We start from the raw sequence: 20076 nt of genomic DNA, 5'->3' as shown, positions 1-20076 counted from the left end.
TGAGAACACAGAGATCTTGAAACTCAAACAATGTGGAGCATGTTGAGAGCCAACGTGCTGCTGCTGTTGTTCTTGTTTTCATGGCTGGCTTCTGCATGCACAGCCTCTGTGAGCTATGACCACAGATCCATAATAATTAACGGCCGAAAAAGGATTCTTATTTCGGGTTCCATTCACTATCCCAGAAGCACACCTGAGGTACTTACTCATAATGCCAATGTGGTTCATAGCTTTCCTTTTGTTTTCTAACGGCTTTTTTTTTTTTTAAAACTCAAATTTTTTATATTGTGTGTGGTTACAGATGTGGCCAGATTTAATACAGAAGGCCAAAGAAGGAGGCGTGGATGTTATACAGACCTATGTGTTTTGGAACGGGCATGAGCCGTCTCCAGGAAAAGTAATGCAAATCAAATTCAATTTTCCTTGTTGGTTTTTTCTCATGCAAATATAATTATGCTCTGGTTTAAAAATATACTCATTGACAGTTTAATTTGTTTTTGAAATTTTCAGTATTACTTTGAGGACAGATATGATTTGGTTAAGTTCATCAAGCTGGTACACCAAGCAGGCCTATATGTTAACCTCCGGATTGGCCCTTATGTCTGTGCTGAATGGAACTTCGGGTAATAATATTTGAAAACAAATGTTGCATAGGTTTTGCAAAGACTGAATTAAAGAAAACTTTCGTTTTGTTTTTGTTCTTATGTAAATATGGCCTTACCCATTACTCTGTTTTTGCTCTGTTTCTGATACAGGGGATTCCCTGTTTGGCTGAAGTATGTTCCCGGAATTGCTTTTAGAACAGACAATGAGCCTTTCAAGGTCACTAGGACTCTTCTGTTACCTCTAACACACCTTTAAATTATTTAGTTTTCTAATTCATCACTTTCATTGTAATTGATTTTTATGAAGGCGGCAATGCAAACATTCACGGAGAAGATTGTCGGTATGATGAAGGCAGAAAGCCTGTTTCAATCTCAGGGAGGTCCCATAATTCTGTCCCAGGTGTGACAATTAGTTCAAGTCTTAATTCTCTAAAAAAATTTGGGCTATGCTTTTTTATTTTTCTTCCTTCTGTTTGTTTTGCAGAGTAAATATTGGTCAGTCAATGCTAATATTACTTTTTCTTTAATTTAAAATTTGACAGATAGAAAACGAATATGGACCGGTAGAGTGGGAAATTGGTGCTCCTGGGAAAGCTTATACCAATTGGGCTGCTCAGATGGCTGTGAATCTTAATATTGGAGTTCCATGGATTATGTGCAAGCAAGAGGATGCCCCTGATCCAATAGTGAGCTACTCTCCCTTTTATCTTTCTATCTTTTCTTCTTTTTCTACTGCATGTTTTCCTTAAACATGATGTGCATGTCTTCTTCTTGTTTGATAATAATTGTGACAAAAAGAAAGCTTCAATACATTTCAATCTTTATTTCTGAGACCTTATGATTTATTATGTGACAGATTGACACCTGCAACGGTTTCTACTGCCAAAATTTCACTCCAACCAAGAAATATAAACCCAAAATGTGGACAGAAGTCTGGACTGGCTGGTAATTCACACTGTTGTTGCCTTTACAAGCCAAAAGTGTATTGTATAGTTACTTTCTTGTATTGTCTTTCAAATCCTTTGCTAAGGCTGCTGCCTCGTCGCTTATAATTTACAGGTATACAGAATTTGGTGGGGCAGTTCCTACTAGACCTGCAGAAGACTTGGCATTTTCTGTTGCAAGGTTCATACAAAATGGCGGTTCTTTTGTGAACTATTATATGGTTAGTTCTTCTTCTTTTTCTTCTTGAATATCAAAGTTGATTGTATCTGACTGATGTTTTAATCAGCTAGAGCATATATTCTAATTTATGTTGTCTCTTCTTCTCCTATTTTGTGTTTCAGTACCACGGAGGAACGAATTTTGGCCGAACAGCTGGAGGTCCCTTCATTGCCACCAGCTATGACTATGACTCCCCCTTGGATGAATTTGGTATGCAAATAGGATTAGCTAACACTAGGTTTTTATAAAGTTTTCCTCATAATCCTTACTTTACACATTTGAACACATCTAATGGGTTTTGCCTTTGCTATGCCAGGCCTACCTAGGGAACCAAAGTGGGGACATTTGAGAGATCTGCATAGAGCCATCAAATTATCTGAGTCGGCTTTAGTTTCTGCTGATCCTTCAGTCATATCACTTGGAAGACACCAAGAGGTAAGCTAGAACTTCATAACTAAATCATAAACCTAATTTATTATTCTTTGGATTTTTATAATGATTGTCACTGTCATGATTTAATCCTTGTAGGCTCATGTATTCAAATCAAGTTATCAGTGTGCTGCATTCCTTGCAAATTATGACACAAATTACTCTGTGGAAGTGAGGTTTGGAGATGGGCAATATGACCTGCCACCTTGGTCCATCAGCATTCTCCCTGACTGCAAAACTGCAGTTTACAACACTGCGAGGGTGAGGAGAAGACTGTTGCTTATGCTGGATATTTTTCATTTAATTTATTCCTTGTCTTTTTCTCCATCAAACATTTCTACTTGGATATTCACTTAGGATTGTGTTCTATTTACAGCTTGGTGCCCAAAGCTCCCAAATGAAGATGACACCAGTAAATAATGCACTTTCTTGGCAATCGTTCACCGAAGAAACCGCCTCTTCTGACGATCCTGATACATTTACATTGGACGGATTGAGGGACCAAATAAATATGACTTGGGATTCTACAGACTACTTGTGGTACATGACAGAGTAAGTATATATTAAACCAATCATTTTTTGTATATATACTTTCTGTATTGTTTTTTCTTTTCTTTCGAACTTAGTAACTTAAATTTCTGTTACCAGTATCACAATAAGCCCTGATGAAGGATTTCTAGAGAGTGGACAGTCACCTCTTCTCACCATCGGTTCAGCAGGTCATGCCCTGCATGTTTTCATCAACGGTCAGCTATCAGGAACAGCTTATGGGAGTTTGGAGAAGCGTAGACTAAGATTTAGTGACAACCTGAAGCTGAGATCTGGCATCAACAAGCTTGCTTTGCTAAGCGTTTTGTTGGGTCTGCCGGTAAGTTCCCTCATCCTGTAATGGTAACACGATCCTTTTTTATTTTTTTTGAAAGCTTTGGAGACGGAAATTGACAAGTTTGCTTCTTTTTTTCTTGTGGTTTGACAAAAATCAGAATATTGGTCTTCATTTTGAGACATGGAATGTTGGAGTTCTAGGCTCGGTCACATTGCAAGGTCTGAATTCGGGGACATGGGACTTGTCACAACGGAAATGGACCTACAAGGTTGGTCTGAAAGGTGAAGCATTAAGCCTCCATACTGTCAATGGGAGTTCATCTGTGGAATGGGTACAGAAACCATATCTGGCTAAAAACCCACCCCTTACATGGTACAAGGTGAGTATACTTCCACTAGCTACCATTTATAATCTTATTGTTGGATGTATGTCCATCGTTCTTCTTTCATCCAAGACAAAGATGTTCATTTATGTTGTGATATTTTCAGGCTACTTTCGATGCGCCATCAGGTAATGATCCATTAGCTTTAGATATGGTAAGCATGGGAAAAGGTCAAATATGGATAAATGGACGGAGCATTGGACGCCATTGGCCTGCATATACAGCACATGGTGCTTGTCGCGATTGTTATTATGCCGGAACTTACAATGAAAACAAATGCCGAACCAAATGCGGAGAGCCCTCTCAGAGATGGTGAGCAAAAGTTCATCTTCATCTTCTTCATTTTTATACTTCTATACTTTTTCAAACACAAAAATCATTGCAGAGCTAATGAGCTTATGTATTATTCTCAGGTACCATGTTCCAAGGGGATGGTTGAATCCGAGTGGGAATCTGTTGGTTGTCTTTGAAGAATGGGGTGGTGAGCCAACAAAGATTGCTTTGGCGCAAAGAGCAACATCAAGTGTTTGTGCTGATATATTTGAAGGGCAGCCAACATTGCAAAGCTCTCAAAAGCTAGCTTCTGCCAAACTCATCAAAGCAAAAGCCCACTTAAGGTGTCAACCTGGGCAGATCATCTCTGATATTAAATTTGCTAGCTATGGGTGGCCGGAAGGGACATGTGGAAGCTTCAAGGAAGGGAGTTGCCATGCCCACAAATCGTATGATTTTCCTAGAAGGGTATGCATTGGAAAACAATTTTGCACAATACCTGTTGCTCCGGCATATTTTGGAGGAGATCCTTGTCCCGGAAGGGCAAAGAAGTTCTCAGTTGAGGCTGTGTGCAGCTAAGATTCACCACGTGTATATTATTACTAAATATATGTCAAGTTCAATTTTTTTTTCTTTTTTCTTCTTGCTTTGAGTTATAACCAATGCCACAACTTTTTGATTCAATGATATGATACAACATTTACAATTAATAATTAGCAACCCTTTTGGTCGTTTTTTCTTTTTTGATACAAACGATATTGGAAGAGACAAAATTCGAACACATGATCCCGGTGTCAACTTTTTTTGTCGTTTACAAAACCAAAATGAGAAAAAGAATTTCCCTGAGCACCCAATTAGGCGCCTTGTCTATCCCAGACCAGTTTCACCATATGAGATGGCCCAAGGCCCAATCTGATCTTAAATTAAGGAACTTTAAGCCAAGAATCTCATGTGGTCCACTTCCTCTTCCTCCTTTGCCTGCAACAGCAAAACCCTACTGAAAACTCACATTACGAAGCCATTTCCACCCGGCTCCAATTGAAATTGGAGAACTCTAATTCCAATCGATTTATTCAATGGCCAATTTACTGATCAACAGAACCTTAAAATCAATCGGAAATTCCAAACTAATCACAGCGCTCTCTTCTCGATCTCGCCACTTCAGTTCCATCGCCGCCGTCGAGCAGCCGCAATCCGACGGTCCATCGTCGTCCTTCAGCTTCTCGTCCGATGGCCAAGAAAACAAGAACAATAGAAACAATCAAGATGACAGTATACACATTAAGCCGTCGAGTTCCAGTTCCAAGCACGAAACGGCGTCGTCGTCGGTGACGATGCCAATGTCGTTCATGACGGGGTCAATTGTGGGAAAGAGGTTTTACAACCAAGTGACGACGAGGAAGGCTGATGATGGGAATGGATGGACTGTAATGCTTGATTATCGGACACTCAAAACGCCTTCCAAAAGGCCCCTCAAGCTTCCTACTTTAGCTCTAGCTAAGGCCATTGCTGCTGAGTGGGAATACCAGGTATGCTGCTTTTATGCCCTATTTTCAACTTAGAAGTTATTAGCTCAAATAAGTTTAACTCAAGCTTGGAAATTGGGCCTTTGAGTTTAATAGTAACTTAGCTCAAATGGGTTTCTCTAAATTGTTTTTTTTTTTTCTTCTCCTTGATTGTGTTTCTATATTCCTATCTACTTTGGATGTTTTGCATTAGTAATAGGTAGCTCAGTTCAAATTGGTATTTTGAAAGTTGAAAGTTACACAAGTGGGTTCCTTTCTAAATTGAACTTCTGCCCTCTATTCCTGGAGCTCTGTTCTCTGGTTTACATTAAGCTTTTTTGTGCAAGCTACTGGAACTGCTGCTAATAAAAAAGAAAAAACTTTGAGGTTGTGTGTTTTTCTTGACTTGTGTTAAGATGTTTGATGGTTGTCTTATGAAACTTTAATTATTTTTAGCAAACAGATGGGATTAGGCCCTTCACGATGCCTCTCATGAGACTGGCTTGTACTGCACTGGAAAGAGTTCCTCTCACACGGCCAAAAGTTATAGATTATTTGATGCAGAAATTTAATCAAGATTTAGTCTTCTGTCGCGCACCAGATGACAATGATCTCACAAGCGTTGTCCATGGTATGTTGTTTCTGCATTTGTCTGATTATTTCAGTTTTGAGTTATTTCACAAGCGTCGTCATATGTGTGTCTTTTATTTATTCTATTTGAGGAATACTGACGCATCATTATGCACAATAAGTATCATTTCTTCTACATTCCTGCACACAAAGCAAGAAGTGTAATTCGCTCATTCTTGCTCTCTGAGTCTTATATATGATATTGAATTGTCAGTAAGGAAGGCTTTGATGGTTGGCATTATGTAAAGCCCAAGGAACCTTTTGTGGCATTGCTTTGCCTATTCCTTTACAGTTCCAAGCTCCAAAATTGGTGTTTTTTCCTTTAAATTAATATGAATTTCAACGATGTACATTTATTGCTAATTCATAGTGCCTCAATTTTTTTGTAGAAAGGCAAGTGGAGAAAATTGATCCTTTACTTGATTGGGTGAAGTCAGAATTTGGCTTCAAGCCTGTTGTGTACTCCAGCTTTTTTGGTGGGAAGCAGGAGGATGGTCTTACAAAGGCTATAGAAACCGTGCTAAAGCAAACAGATGACTGTGAATTAGCAGCAATTGATGCCATTGCATCATCAGCACACTCTCTGATAATTGCTATTGGAATTCATCTGAGGAAGTTACAGATTGAAGAAGCAATTGAGTTGATTAGGCTTGAAGAAGATTTACAGGTTCTTATTGATATACTTAACTACATGCAAACAAATATTCAAATACATACTCTCCTTGGACAACAAAATTTTGTCTGGAGATAATGGATTATGGATTACTTGCTTAACAAGCTCTTGCAAAGTTTTAAAAGCCTTCTCTTATTTTTGCAGGTGGACAGGTGGGGTTTGGTTGAAGGCGGTCATGATGTAGATTTAGCTGATCTCAAGGTACAGATCGCATCAGCTGCTGTATTCCTATGTCTTTCAAGAAGGATTTAATCTCCGTACATATTTTTTCCGTTCACTTACATTTTAAAATCTTCATAAGAGCTAGGTCTTATGTGGTTTTTTTAAGAATGTTCACGCCGTTACAGAGATGTAGAACCCTTCCTTGTGCTGCTCAAAATTTTGTGAGCTTGTGTTGTGATCGATGAGGTGATGTTGTAATAATTGGCATTGGAATGTAAGTGGCAATAAAGTTTTTGACTCTTGTACAATAGGGAGTGGTAGAGCTAGTTTCTTCTATGGCCTACCTTTTCCCCCAAAACCCCTCCAAACTCGTTTTTGTTGATTTCATCGAAGTAGAATACCTTGAAAATAGAGTAAATTGTTTGTTTTTAACGCCTCAAAAACTGTGGGAAAGAAATGCAAACGAATGCTAGGATATGGAATTATAATTCATTTACGTAGGTATGGGAAAAACCAAAAATGATATACAAGCAGCCGAAAATTGAAATTTGGAAACGTTCACTTAAAAATTGCAGCAGGGTAAGTGGTATTTGTTATAAGTGGAAGACGATAGTTGAGTTGCCAATGGCGTCATGATGGCTCTGAAAGATAACCTCTACCTGCGGATGGGTTTACTTTGAAAACCTAGAACTCACAATTTCATCAAATCAAGGGTCTTCTCTACAACATAGCACACATAGTGGAGGCTGTTTGCTGATATCGCAATTGCAACAGGCCGTGTCGCAGTCATTGTTGCATCCTGCAGAAAAATGATGCTAATAAAAATTACTTGAGCATGTAAATCCTATGATGCATATATCCATCAATTATGTAACAGATCGCATACACCTCTGTTTCTCTTGTCACGTGACACCTTGTCCGTTTCATTACGACACGGAGAGGGTGTATGCAACTCCTGGCAGGTAAGTTTCTCTCCCAAGTTGGAGACAGAATCGAGTTCAAGTGAAAATGAAAACCCAAATGGACCAGATGAGGGAGTTTGATTAGATTACCTGTTATAGTAACATATTCATATGGCTCGAGGTCTTGAGAGTTGATGAGAAAAGGAAGGCGAGTGCTTCCTTGAACAAGCTCGGTCCTCACTTGTATAACGATCATAAAAACCAAATAGCCAGCCAGCAGCAGCAACTTCACCATTACGTCGGTTATGACATATGGGAAGATATAGGACTGACATAAAGATTAGCTACCCAGTAGGTGAAGTTTTCTCACTAGCAACTGTGTCTATTTATAGGCTTCTTAGCTGTTGGAGTTTAGGAGAGAAGAAAACCTAACCCCTTCTGAGATATGAGTCACACTATGAAAATCTCTACTATACAAACATATATGTATGGATCATCCTATAAATGTGAGTGAATACAATGATTTAATCTCTGATGGATATCTATTCTAAAGGGTACAGAACAATCACAACTTCTATGAATCATACGAAAATTATAAAAGAAATGGCTACGACTTATTTTTCCATTTCTGGTTCCTTATTAGGTAAGAAGAAAAATAAAAAGGTTGATATAATGAAAGTTGCAGGTATCATGAAGAAACTCCATGTGATGCAACAGCTGAACTTCATATGGTGTTTTCTGATATGCCAGAGGAGCTGCATTTCAGATTTTTGGATCAATGAAAAGCTTCTACACGCAGAAGCAGAGGGAGATAATCAGAGTCTCACAGCTGAAACCTATTTATGGGACTAAGTTCTATAAATACTTATTTATAAACAAAAGCAACAGCCTTCCTTCCCAAATTTATAAAAGGGATGTAAAAGATACAATCAGTTCACAAATTATTTGATCAAACCACATAATTGATGGAACCTAAAACAATTCCAAGAAAAACTGGTCAAATGCACACACTATGATGCTTGTTAAACTCAAGACACTCAAGCACCAACTCCTAACTGGAGCTGCTTGATATGTGTGATCTGCTTTCCAGGGTTCAAACCCTTTGGGCAGGCACGAGCGCAGTTCAATATGGTATGGCAGCGATACAGCTTGAACTCATCATTTATCGCATCCAGTCGCTCCTTTGTATATTCGTCACGACTGTCACTTATCCACCTGCATAACACCACAAGAATGATTTAGGATCTAGTGTTTACCTTTACCAATGATAATGTAGAACTAGAAACAAATGCTATATGCAGAGGAGAAATCCCAACTCTATGGCAAGATTCAAATTTTGGGATAGGTAGTCAAGGAACAAACATTGTTTGATAGGCATCCTATCCAAACAACATGAGATTAAGCACTGCAGCGTAAAAGCTAATAAGCCAAAATATGATATGGATTAAGCAATTGTCTCATAGTATTATTTCTCTTTTACTTCTTTTCATAGCAATTTTCTCATCAAATTAAAGCCTTTTGGAGATGGCACCCAGCACCCTCATCATCACCTTCGAGAACAATCTCATTAAGCACTGCAACCTAGGTCGTGAGCTCACAGACACTGCAGCTTAGAGTTAGTTTCTATCAACCTAGCTCCTCAAAACTCTTTAAAAAGATAAGAGAATAAGAACTAAAAGCAACTTATTCAATCACTACTCTCAGTGCATAACTAATCAGGTAAATGCTAAAGCGAGCCACAACTGAAACGACTGTTATAGAATCTCAGTCATTCATCATTCAACACGCAAGACAGAACACTGAGATTTGATAGCAGCAGCGCAAAACATGGCATGAAAATCACATTGAAAAAGAAACACTTCATTTTTCAAGAAAAAGTACAATTTTCTGTTTGCTTTTTTAGTACGATCACAATAAAACTTCCCAATGAAAAAGATAGACAAAACTTTTTGTACCCAACCAACAAATTGACCACCAATCTTTCACATTACACATATACAAACATTAACCTAATCTAGCAAGTCATCCTTGAAGAAAGATATCAAGCAACATCAGACTACAACAAATATGAAAAAAGGCAAAACTTTCATGATCACAGAAGGCAAAAAGGATAATTCCTACAGCGAACATGGTGCGGTGATATAAATCAAAGAGATGATCATGCAAATATATCAATCACCAATCAATATCCCTAAAAAAATTGGGGATTGAGAGAGAGAAATGAATTACCGATTGGCGTGGAGTAAGGTGGCGGGGCCCAAATAATTCTCCGGGTTCCACCAGTAGCTGGGGCAAGATGTGCTACAGCAGGCACACAATATGCACTCGTACATCCCATCCAGCTTAGCCCTATCCTTCTTGCTCTGGCGAATCTCCTTCCCGGGCTCAGTAGGCGGGCTCTTCCTCTTCAGCCACGGCTCTATGCTCTTGTACTGATTGTAGAAGTTGGTCATGTCCACCACCAGGTCCTTTATCACAAACATGTGCGGCAACGGCGTTATCGTCGTCGCTCGGACGGAAGACGTCGCTCGGACGGAAGACGACGGCGCTATCTTCGTCAAGCAAGCGAGCCCGTTACAGCCGTCGATGTTCATGGCGCAGGAGCCGCAGATCCCTTCACGGCAAGATCGACGGAAGGTGAGGCTGGGGTCCATCTCGTTCTTGATCTTAATGAGGGCGTCCAGCACCATGGGCCCACACTCCTTGAGGTCGATCTCGTACTCACGGAGCTCCGGCTTCTTCGGGTTTTCTGGGTTCCACCGGTAGATTGAGAACGTTTTCAAGCTCGTCTTGTCTTGGGCCTTGAGGTCCACTTGCTGGGCCTGGACCTCCGACGCCATGCCCCGCACCACCACATACCGAAACGACGCCGCTGTCGATCTCGATGCAGATGAAACACCTGCGGCTATGGCCCTCCGTATCAACCCCGCCATTGTTGCCTTTCTGGACTCTCTACACTTCCAGTGTTCTTCTACAGGAATACACAGACACGGAGAAATGGGGAGAGAGAGAAAGAGGGAGAGGGGAGGGGCTTTGGGTCTCAGACTCTCAGCGGTATGAGAAAATGACGGAAATGCCAAAATGGGTTATAAAGCGGGAAGGCTTAGAACAGTTGAGGGTACGTTCGTAAATTTAAATGGAGGGATTAGTTCAATTCCGTGTAGTAATTGGCTGTGTATTCCGTCTTTCTGTGGTGACATGTCCGATCAGGAGCCGTTCGTTTTAGGAGTTAGCGTGGTTTGCTTATGCAGCAGTCGTTTAATTTTAATATCTGCTTTTCTGAGTTTCTAGGCGCGTGTTCACCATGGAACCACAATTGGATGATTGCCACGTGGCACAAAGAAATTGACCCAACTTTGATGGGCTACTCTAAGCCCCAAATGCTTGTTACGTGGGCCATTCTTTACGCCGAACCTTGAGGATACAAATCCATTTGATGACTGCTACTGCCCGATTCAATTTATAGAGTCTTTTTTATTTTATTTTTATACAAGCGATATTGGCGGTTGTGAAATCGTATTTAGGACTTTGGTATAAAGGTAAATGCTCTTAATCGTTTGAGTTACATATTATCACATTTTATTTTTTGGAATAAACTTTTAAGTCAATGATATGTTGAATTATTGCCCAATATAATACATCCAACAATAATCGAATTTAATTTACATAGACCAATACACTCCGAGCCACCAAACAAATTTGATATGGTGTACATTATGGTAACGTGGATAAGTTTGTTTGAAGAGGGGGTGGGAGGTGGCTAAACATAGTTAGGAAGCGATAATTGGAATTAATTAGAAGCGTCATTGAGATTATTGTTAAGAATTTGTGACAAAGCAAAGGAGGGACAGTTGGGGTACAACAACTACGTGATAACTACTAACTAACTGCTTGGGGTGACGATTTATGCCAGCCATTTGCATGGGTGTAGGCTTTAGGCTTCCTTAATACCCTCAAGCCTCAGTTTTCTTCTCTGGTCATTCGATCTTTCTTTCTTCTCTTCTTCCTCTGAATCCTAACATTTCGCTGCTGCGTATTGCCTGCGAATGGCATCGGTATGTTCTTTTTTCTTAATTTCCAGAATCCATAATCTTATGTATCTGCATTGAATATAGCATTGTACATATACAATTCGGATTCTAATTGTTGTTGTTATCTCTGGCCATCTTGCTCGTTTCTTTGTGATTCTTTTACGCCGAAAAATAGATTGATTGAAACCATTTGTTTCGAAGTTGATTGCGTAGGGTGGTTTAGATATAATTGATTCTTGTATCGTTATTTCAGCTGCAACAAAAAATGTGTCATTGTTGAATTGAAGTTTATGTCATATAGAAACTTTTGTCAATGGTTTTGGACTGGTTAAAATGAAGAGGGTTTCAGATTGAGATTGAGGTTAAAAATGAATGAATGGATGTGCAGCAGGATATTGGACGACCGTTGCCCAAATTTGGAGAGTGGGATGTGAATAACCCTGCATCAGCTGAAGGTTTTACTGTGATATTTACCAAAGCTAGAGACCAGAAGATGTCCAATGGGGCTCCTGGGACTGGAACACCTTCATCTAAACCAGAACCCAACTCTCAATATCCCCCAGAGGTAACAACATTCATTCATTTCAACCAAATTACCCTCACTTTGATTCATTCATTCTATTGGTTCTTCGCGTAACTCTCGGGAATTATACATACATCGATTAATTTGACTGCAGAAAAAGTGGTTTTGCTGCATGTGAAGCTCTCCTGGCTTTGGTGGAGTGAGAATCTTAGATGTTGTAATTGGAGCATTTTGGCATATCATCACAAATTATTAATCCATCCATGCGTGCATTGCTACTTAGTCTGATGGCAAAGGACCAAGGAATTTGTGGTTTCCTTCCTTCCCTCTCTCTCTCTCTCTTTCTGTGATTGTTCCTTGTTAAACCCCCTTAATTCAATGTCCCCATATTTTTGTATAGTATAAAACATTATCTCAATTTTAGGAAAACTAAAAATTTTCAACATGACAACATGTTTTCACTATTTTTTGGATGTATATATGTATTTGGAAAGATTTGAATGATATAATATGCGTTCAAGGCATAGAGTTTCTTTCTAGCAAAGATGGCCAATTTGGATTTTACTAGCATGGCAAGATCCATCGATCGCTGTTCTTACTTCTTGTTTTTACACTTAAATTTCCTCTGCTTGAATCTAAGATGCAAAACCATCAAATTTCTGTCATGAAATAGAAGCCAGCGATCAATGCAGAACAAGAAGAAGATTAATGTACGAACCAAATTAACTAGAGCTTAAACATCGTTTGTTGGTAGCTGCTACTACATAAACAAAGACTCTAGAAACTATCTAGAATATCTAAACACGGCAAAAATACGACCAAATCGAATTGAACATCAACAATCAACATCCTAATTAACATTACACAAACGAATGAAACATGTCAACTAGAAGAGAAGACAAGCAACATAGGACACAACAAACTGAACAAAGACTGAGAAAACCGCAGCACGAGAGCCAGAAGATCTGCGGTCTCTGGAAGGAGATTCCTCCAAGGACATCACCTTAACGATCATGCGCTGTCCTCTCTGGCAGTGCCCAGAAGCTCCACTGATGAAATAGAAAGAGCCGGCGTGGTCAAACAGGTAAACTGTATTTCCAGTGTTGGAGAAAGAAGTTGGGGCGAGTTGAATTGCATTTCTTGAACTCTTCCTCTGTCACCTCCATAACAGAGTCCTTCTTGTACTTAAAACCTGCACCAAACCACATACTTATAAAACTATGAAACAGAAAAATAGCATGAAAATGGCATGTGTTTATGCGTCTACGTACGGATGGTGTCGCCTACTAGGAACCGGTTTCCGGAGGCCCAGTCGTTGTAGATTTTGCTGTCATTAGTAGGAGGCACAACCCAATCTTTGGTTCCACCTACTTGGAACTCAAAGGCAGAGACTGAGAAATGGCCAAAACAGATGAAAATGGTCAACAAAAACAGGGTTGCTCTGACACAGTTCATGTTGCAGTTAGCTATATTGGGCAGCTTTTTCAACACAGAGGATCTCGGTAGTCTCAAGGAGACGATGAATATCAGAGTGCAACAACTAACTGCAGGCGATGTGAGAGAGTTTGAGGTGGGAATGGGGTTAATATAGTAGCTGTGGGAGAGTTAGTTGCTACACTAACATCGGTAGTGGGAGGTTACGTGACCTGAGAAGTGGGCTTGCTTTGACATGGTCAATTACTAATTGCAATTTCTTTTATCTTTTTATCTTTTGGTGAGCTAACTTTTAAGTTTGCACGTTCAGAATTATGGTGGATCATGGGTCGTGACTTCAACAAACTTGAACATGGTGTGAAAATCAAAGGTTCTTAATCCCGGATAGCTTACTTCTGTTTTGGTTACATTGGGAGAAAAGAAACCTAAGATTTCAATCCTAGGTGCCAAGCAGGGAGGAAGGGGGAGGGCCACAACCACTGTGGTAACCCTGCTTCATGTTCTGTATTTGTTGACTTTAGTTATTCTGGAGCATTTACTGTGTTGTTTGGTCAGTGTCAGATCCAAAACCAGGAGGTGATAAATGAAATTTTGACTGAAAGAAAATTAAGCTGCATGAGTTTATATATAGAATAGAAGCCTTGATATCACAAGCAAAGCAAGGATGAGAGCGTTTGTAGAGGTTAGGAGTCAAAGCAATTGTAAGGTATCATATCAGATCCACCAACAACATTCATCTCTTTGCAATTGCAATCATATTTGTATACAGTACATTGAAAAATACATACAGTACATCGAAAAATACATTCTTCTAGGTTAACTACCCTTTGCAGAATGAACAAAAATAATCTCTAAAAAAAAACCAATAAGAAGAAGAAAAAAAAGAGAGAAAACAAAGGCTACTTTTAACATATTTCATTGTGTGATTGTCACATCATTTACGACTGTTTGTGACTCTGGATCATACCCATGATTGCTTGTTTTGTTTGTAAAACTAAAAGATTTCTGGCTGAACAATTGGGCAAAGGCACTCTTTGATCTTGGAATTGTTTTTGGTCCATCGGTTGGTTTGCTGCTACCATCATTCTGGGCAAGATCATCAGATATGGCATTCACAAGATTCTCAAATCGACGCCTAAAAGTTGGATACCTTGAGATAGACTTAGTGATACCTTGGAGCCTACATGACATGAGAAATAGGATAAATCACAAAATAGAGAACCAGAGAAAGAGGGAAAGGGGGGAAAAAATCGGAAGATCCTGTAATATAAGCAAAATTGCATGACTACCTTCGAGCAAATGCATCAAGTTCAGCCTGTTTACGCTCGGATTCAGGTGCTGAGCCAATGTTTGAGTTTTTTGACCTCAAAGGATCACCATTCAACAGAACTAACTTGCAAAGGTAGGCCTCTTCTGCTTCAGAAAGGTTTTCTGCTTTTATCTGGTCCTCGATGATCAACAACGGATGGAAAAACCAATCAAAGAATGTTTCTTTTGGTCTGTTTGAACTAGTCAACTCAGTAACATTGTCACCTACATCAATCACGTACAAACTTAGTCATCAGTTGTGAGAGTATTAAATGAAACTTTGTAAAACAACAGAAGTTTGGAGAAACCAATCAAAGAGAGTGTTTGTTTGGTCTATTTGTCCTAGTTATCTCAGTATAGAATTCTATAAAACAAAATTACACAAGGTAACTGGTAAGAGTGTTGAGGGGGGAAAAAATTTGACTTACTTAACAATATGCCCACCGAATTGGCTTTTGCAGATCGCAGAAGTGCTTGAAGAAGGCAATAAGCTGGTAAGCCAATGCTTATAACTCTGCTACCTTTACTGGACTTGGCATCTTCAATGTCTTGAAGTGTTATTAGTCCTTCAGAAACCATGATTTCCCCATGATGTTTACACTCCTTAAATAAGCTATCCATTAGCTACACGAGCCATGAAAGTTGTTCATCAGCACCTAAACCATAAACTAAATAGGATGTGTTCTCGGCAGTCAAAATTGTACACTTAAGTCCGTGCATCATCCAACACATACAGATAATATGCAAACTTGATTCCAGTACGAAGCAGCCATTAAGGCTAAACATAACACATAACACATGCACCATACCTCCAGGGGCTTCCAACTCAGTGATAGGATTAGTGAATGAAACCGAGCGGGAGGGAACACTTCGGAAGGAGCCGGGCCTTGAGAAAGAGGGTCCACGAGAGTTGGTTCGGCCCAATTTGGCCTTCTTTCGGTAGTTTGGCCTGTCATTAGAATAAATCAATTAAATAATGTCAAAGTGCATGAACCCCATATCAAAACCTTAGACTTTAGAGTCTTGACTATAACCTTGGAAAGCAGGATCCTTCTGGCATGTCAAGGATATCATTGCTGTATTCATCATATAAGGACAAGGATGCAATGATATAGCATAGCCCCAACCAAAATGAGGACTCCTGCAACCCAAAGGTCATACAATCTCTTAATACTTACGATCTACATGACAAGGACTTAACCAAAAATATCTGAATAAACACAGAGAGATACATGCAAGTAACATCAAACAAGTTCGGTCGAGAAAAATTGAGCACAGAATAACCTGATAAACAACCACTCCAGCAAAAGCACCAAGAAAGATACTGGCCACCATTGATCCCAGCACTGCCCCTACAACAGCCAACGGCCAGAGTAGGATAGCAAGACCTGCAAATGGAACACATATTGTTTCCAAGAAAGGGCCCTCCCGACCTATAAGGTCATGAAACAAACGATGCCACCCCTTGAAGAGCATGTATGGGGATTTGCATAGGGCAATAAATGAGATCACCGGCATATCAACCATGAAACCAAGGACTGATATTATAACAGCCCCAGGAAGATATAGCACCCTGCAAGAAAGTTGGAAAGTTTTCTGGTGAGAAACAAAGAATGATCATGAGATAAACTGCTGGACCACAAAAGCAAACCACATGAAACTGAAATGATAAAGAAACTTATCATGCAGTCCATCCCTAACTTCCTGGATTAACATACCGGATCTCATAATATTTTGCATCTGGAGGACCTTGTTCTCTCAGGTCATCCATAACCGAGAAGTATGTGTGGTAACAAACATCCCCAAAATCCCTTACAACAGTGAAGCACCCTTGGACGGTGCTCCAAATTCCATCCTGCAAAATGTTGTGAAAGAAAAATCTCCATAATGGGGCGGACAAGAGCAAACATAATTTATAACACAACTTGAAAATTGAAGACATACGTAAAAGCAGTGGTACAATTGATTGGTCTTCCCTTCTCCAACAGCTTGAAAAGTTTCCATTACTGGTGAAAGAAAGCCATATGCTGCTCCACCCACAATACTTCCAACGATTCCAACCACTGGCCACAAGATCAATTGGACGGGGAGTACAAATATGCAGACAACAATCTTGAGAGCTGGCCCATATCGTTTAGCTCTACTCATTTTACAAAATGAATGCATAAATAATTAAAAAAGAAGAATCACAAGAACGGTTTATTCTTTTGTTGCTCTAACACAACATGAGAACGAGATTCCCAACCCCTCCTCCCAAAGTAGCCGGAGAGAGAGAGAGAGAGAGAGAGAGAGAGAGAGAGAGAGATTACTAATGAAACAAAGAACATTGAGGCCAAGGGGCGTACCTAAACATGCAATAATAAGTCCAGAGAAAGTGTACCGGCCAAAGACCCAATATGATAGCCGAGTTTCCAATTGTCATGATAAGGCAAATTAACGGGCAGAACAGAATACCTGAAATAATACTGTGATGTTAGATTTGACGTGTTTTCCTTAAGTCATACTCCTTCAAGCAATGTGTCTTAACTAATCAATCCACTCCTAGTTACAACGTTAACAACCCATTTCAAGATAGTAAGCAAGCAAAATTCAAAGAGGCACAGACTTGTTATTGTACATAGTGGATGAAATCTTATCTCTTCAGACATGGTAATAAAGATAGAAATGTTCTGCAAAAGAAAACCAAACCACTGCCAGGCCCGGCATCAGCAGAAAACAATAATTCGGCAAATGGGAAATGAAAGTCAAGAACTCCAGTTTTATTGGATCACAGGTTCAACGCCAGATGGAGAGGTTCCATTAAGCACAAATAAAATTATGGATGGACAGTATTGTGTGCTAAACTGTTTTGTAAAAACAATAAAATCCTTGTTTCCAAAATATTATCAATTTCCCATCAAAACTTAGAACCTAATATAACCACATAATCAGTTTGAGTTAACCAGAAATACCAACTAGCACAAGAAAAAGGAAACAAAGGACAAAACTGATATTTACCTTTAAAGTTGCCAAGAAGGAGAAGGCCAATGAAGTAAGGTAGAAAACAGATGAAGTTCCACAAAGAAGCCAACACCCCCTTTGGGGGTTCCATATCTCCCTCCTTACTTCTTAGAACTCAGACTCCTCGCCCAACCCGATCTCCCAAAGTCAATAGAAACAAACCCACCTCATATTCAACTCGAATTCAGCCTGCAAACAGTAAAAATCTCGTTTTTAGTGGCACAAAGAGCAGAAAACCAGAAACTACACAACGCAGGTACACGACAAGTGAATATGCCGCAAACCCATATCAAAAACTTACTCAAAATCAGTGATTTACTCTTCTTCTGGCACCAAACGACTAGGACGGACTAAAGGTGGAGGGTCTCTTTCTTCTTCAAATTTCAATTTTTAAACGTTGGAGTTTTGAATTGGATTGAAAAATTTAATCTTTCTTAAGGAAAAAACATCACACGTTTGTGATTTGCGAAACGATTAGAAGGCAGTTAAAAAACGGTTTTACGTTGCCAAAGAGGTGGGAGTATTGGGAGCGGAAGCGGTTGCTATCCAAGAATCAGGAGCCAAAGGATGCTTAAGCCATTTTGTTTTGAAGATTTTTGTTCTCTGTCTGGTGTTTTCACTTGAAAGCAAAGCAACTTGGGTTCCTTAGTTTTTGCGAACCACAATAAAAAAAATTGCACAAGGAGCAGAGCTCGCAGTTGGATATTAGCGAAAGTAATCGACAACTTTAAATAAATAAATAAATGGAGACTTTGACACAATGGAATATTTTTTGGAGATTTTATTCTATTTATTATCTTGACAACCTCTATCCAGGCTCCACACAGTCACTACAAAGCATGTGATTATTTTGCTTGGAAGTAGCAATAATGTTGTTTTTCCAATTGATCTGAGTTGTCACTTAACCAAACGAGCGTCTGTCAAATATTTCAGTTGCTATAGGTTTCCGTGCTAATTAGAAGTTTCTCTTTTAATTTACTTTATTTTTGAGGTCGTTGCCAATCAGGGCAAAATGATTTGGACTTATCTGGACTCTGCTCGGGTGTTCCCAGACTCTGGTAAACTCGGGCTTTGGCTTTCTTGCAAGTTGAGATGAGATGAGAGCAACACGATGTTGATACAAACTAGTTGCTTGTTGGCGTTCTTTGTTTAAAGCTGCAATTATGCTTCTTTTACTCTTCTTTTTTGGTAAAGTGAATTGCGTATGAATTGAGTCAATAAATCTAGGGACGTATAATTGCAATGGAACAATGATTAGCTATCACATTCTTGCGTGCACATTGTTTGTCTAGTTATAGAAAATTAATAATTGTCTAAACTTATAATACAAGTGATAGTCTAAATTTAAGGGAACATGAATTTCACACACACACACACACACAGAGTTCGAATTTGAGATATCTTGTTTGCAAATTGCAAGTCAATGTCCTTTTCTACTTGGTTAGACCCTGTTAGCATAAGACCATGAGTTTTAATTTAGGAAAGCATGTGTCAAATTGGATGAGTGGTACGTCAAGGCAATTCTCTTTATAAACAATAAAAGAAAAAAAAAAAGAAGAAAAAAAGAGAGAAATTCAGAAATTCATTTGATTTGATGATATAAGTATTATCACATAATGAAATGATGCTCTGGTTTTAGGATGGCGCAGGAGGCAGCAGCAAGATAGGGAAGAATACCAATTGGCGGACAAAAGATGGGTTGAGATAATATGTAGGTTGTCATAAAAGCATGCACATGACATAAATATAATATGCAGAATGCTGATTTTTGTTTTTTATTTATTTTATAATTCATCTTTGTACATATTATATTGATGTCATGTCCATGCTTTTACTTAAATATATGACAACCTAGCTGTTATTCTTCTATGTCAAAAGCCTTACATCTCTTCGGATTTGGAACATCTATGATTCCTTTTTTGTTTTTAAACACCAGCGATATTGGGGAAATCGAATATAAGACTTCAGTTGCATAGCATAAATAAATACTCTCAATCACTTGATCTACAAACTCCCAAAGGTGTTTTTCAATCTACTCTTGATTTTGACTTGGCTAGAACATGGATATCACAAGCAACCCTTGCATCTGCCTAAGTGACATGGGATGGTTATATTAATTTTTTTGATGCAAATTAGGTAGCAATCAACATCACCGTGCAAGGACATCATAGATTTTATTGTTCTTTTATTTGCATATGCATTGTCACTATTCTGGGAATTGACAATAAT

The 20076-nt window shown here is 39.1% G+C and overlaps 4 protein-coding genes and 1 pseudogene across 4 annotated transcripts; 2 read left to right on the top strand and 3 right to left on the bottom strand.

Moving 5' to 3' along the window:
* Positions 1–30: 30 nt before the first annotated feature.
* Positions 31–4258, top strand: LOC117620564 (beta-galactosidase-like). The gene is made up of 16 exons (XM_034350667.1): positions 31–198; positions 302–397; positions 511–623; positions 756–822; positions 913–1005; positions 1148–1291; positions 1462–1550; positions 1665–1770; positions 1892–1979; positions 2086–2204; positions 2298–2459; positions 2575–2750; positions 2847–3066; positions 3182–3403; positions 3513–3718; positions 3820–4258. The coding sequence occupies exons 1-16, from the start codon at positions 31–33 to the stop codon at positions 4256–4258; spliced, it is 2508 nt and encodes an 835-aa protein (XP_034206558.1).
* A 324-nt stretch (positions 4259–4582) lies between these two features.
* LOC117623173 (ATP synthase mitochondrial F1 complex assembly factor 2) lies at positions 4583–6959 on the top strand. Its single transcript, XM_034354053.1, has 4 exons — positions 4583–5208; positions 5641–5815; positions 6204–6481; positions 6632–6959. Exons 1-4 carry the CDS (start codon positions 4756–4758, stop codon positions 6737–6739), a joined length of 1014 nt encoding a protein of 337 aa, XP_034209944.1. The 5' UTR covers positions 4583–4755; the 3' UTR covers positions 6740–6959.
* Positions 6960–8374: 1415 nt separating this feature from the next.
* Positions 8375–10621, bottom strand: LOC117623174 (succinate dehydrogenase [ubiquinone] iron-sulfur subunit 2, mitochondrial-like). The gene is made up of 2 exons (XM_034354054.1): positions 9781–10621; positions 8375–8766 (listed from the first exon to the last, which is right to left on the bottom strand). The coding sequence occupies exons 1-2, from the start codon at positions 10482–10484 to the stop codon at positions 8589–8591; spliced, it is 882 nt and encodes a 293-aa protein (XP_034209945.1). The 5' UTR covers positions 10485–10621; the 3' UTR covers positions 8375–8588.
* Positions 10622–12991: 2370 nt separating this feature from the next.
* On the bottom strand, positions 12992–13628 carry LOC117623172 (annotated as a pseudogene).
* A 610-nt stretch (positions 13629–14238) lies between these two features.
* Positions 14239–18570, bottom strand: LOC117623171 (uncharacterized membrane protein At3g27390). Its single transcript, XM_034354052.1, is given in 12 exon segments — positions 14239–14719; positions 14829–15072; positions 15276–15471; positions 15657–15668; positions 15670–15796; positions 15882–15988; positions 16132–16420; positions 16566–16702; positions 16792–16987; positions 17193–17301; positions 17845–18036; positions 18167–18570. Coding segments are annotated over 11 exon segments (1776 nt in total). The 5' UTR covers positions 17939–18036; positions 18167–18570; the 3' UTR covers positions 14239–14454.
* Positions 18571–20076: the final 1506 nt, after the last annotated feature.

The sequence above is a fragment of the Prunus dulcis genome, chromosome 3, assembly GCF_902201215.1.
Source record: "Prunus dulcis chromosome 3, ALMONDv2, whole genome shotgun sequence".
Lineage (NCBI taxonomy): Eukaryota > Viridiplantae > Streptophyta > Magnoliopsida > Rosales > Rosaceae > Prunus > Prunus dulcis.
This window is presented reverse-complemented; position numbering and strand designations above follow the sequence as displayed.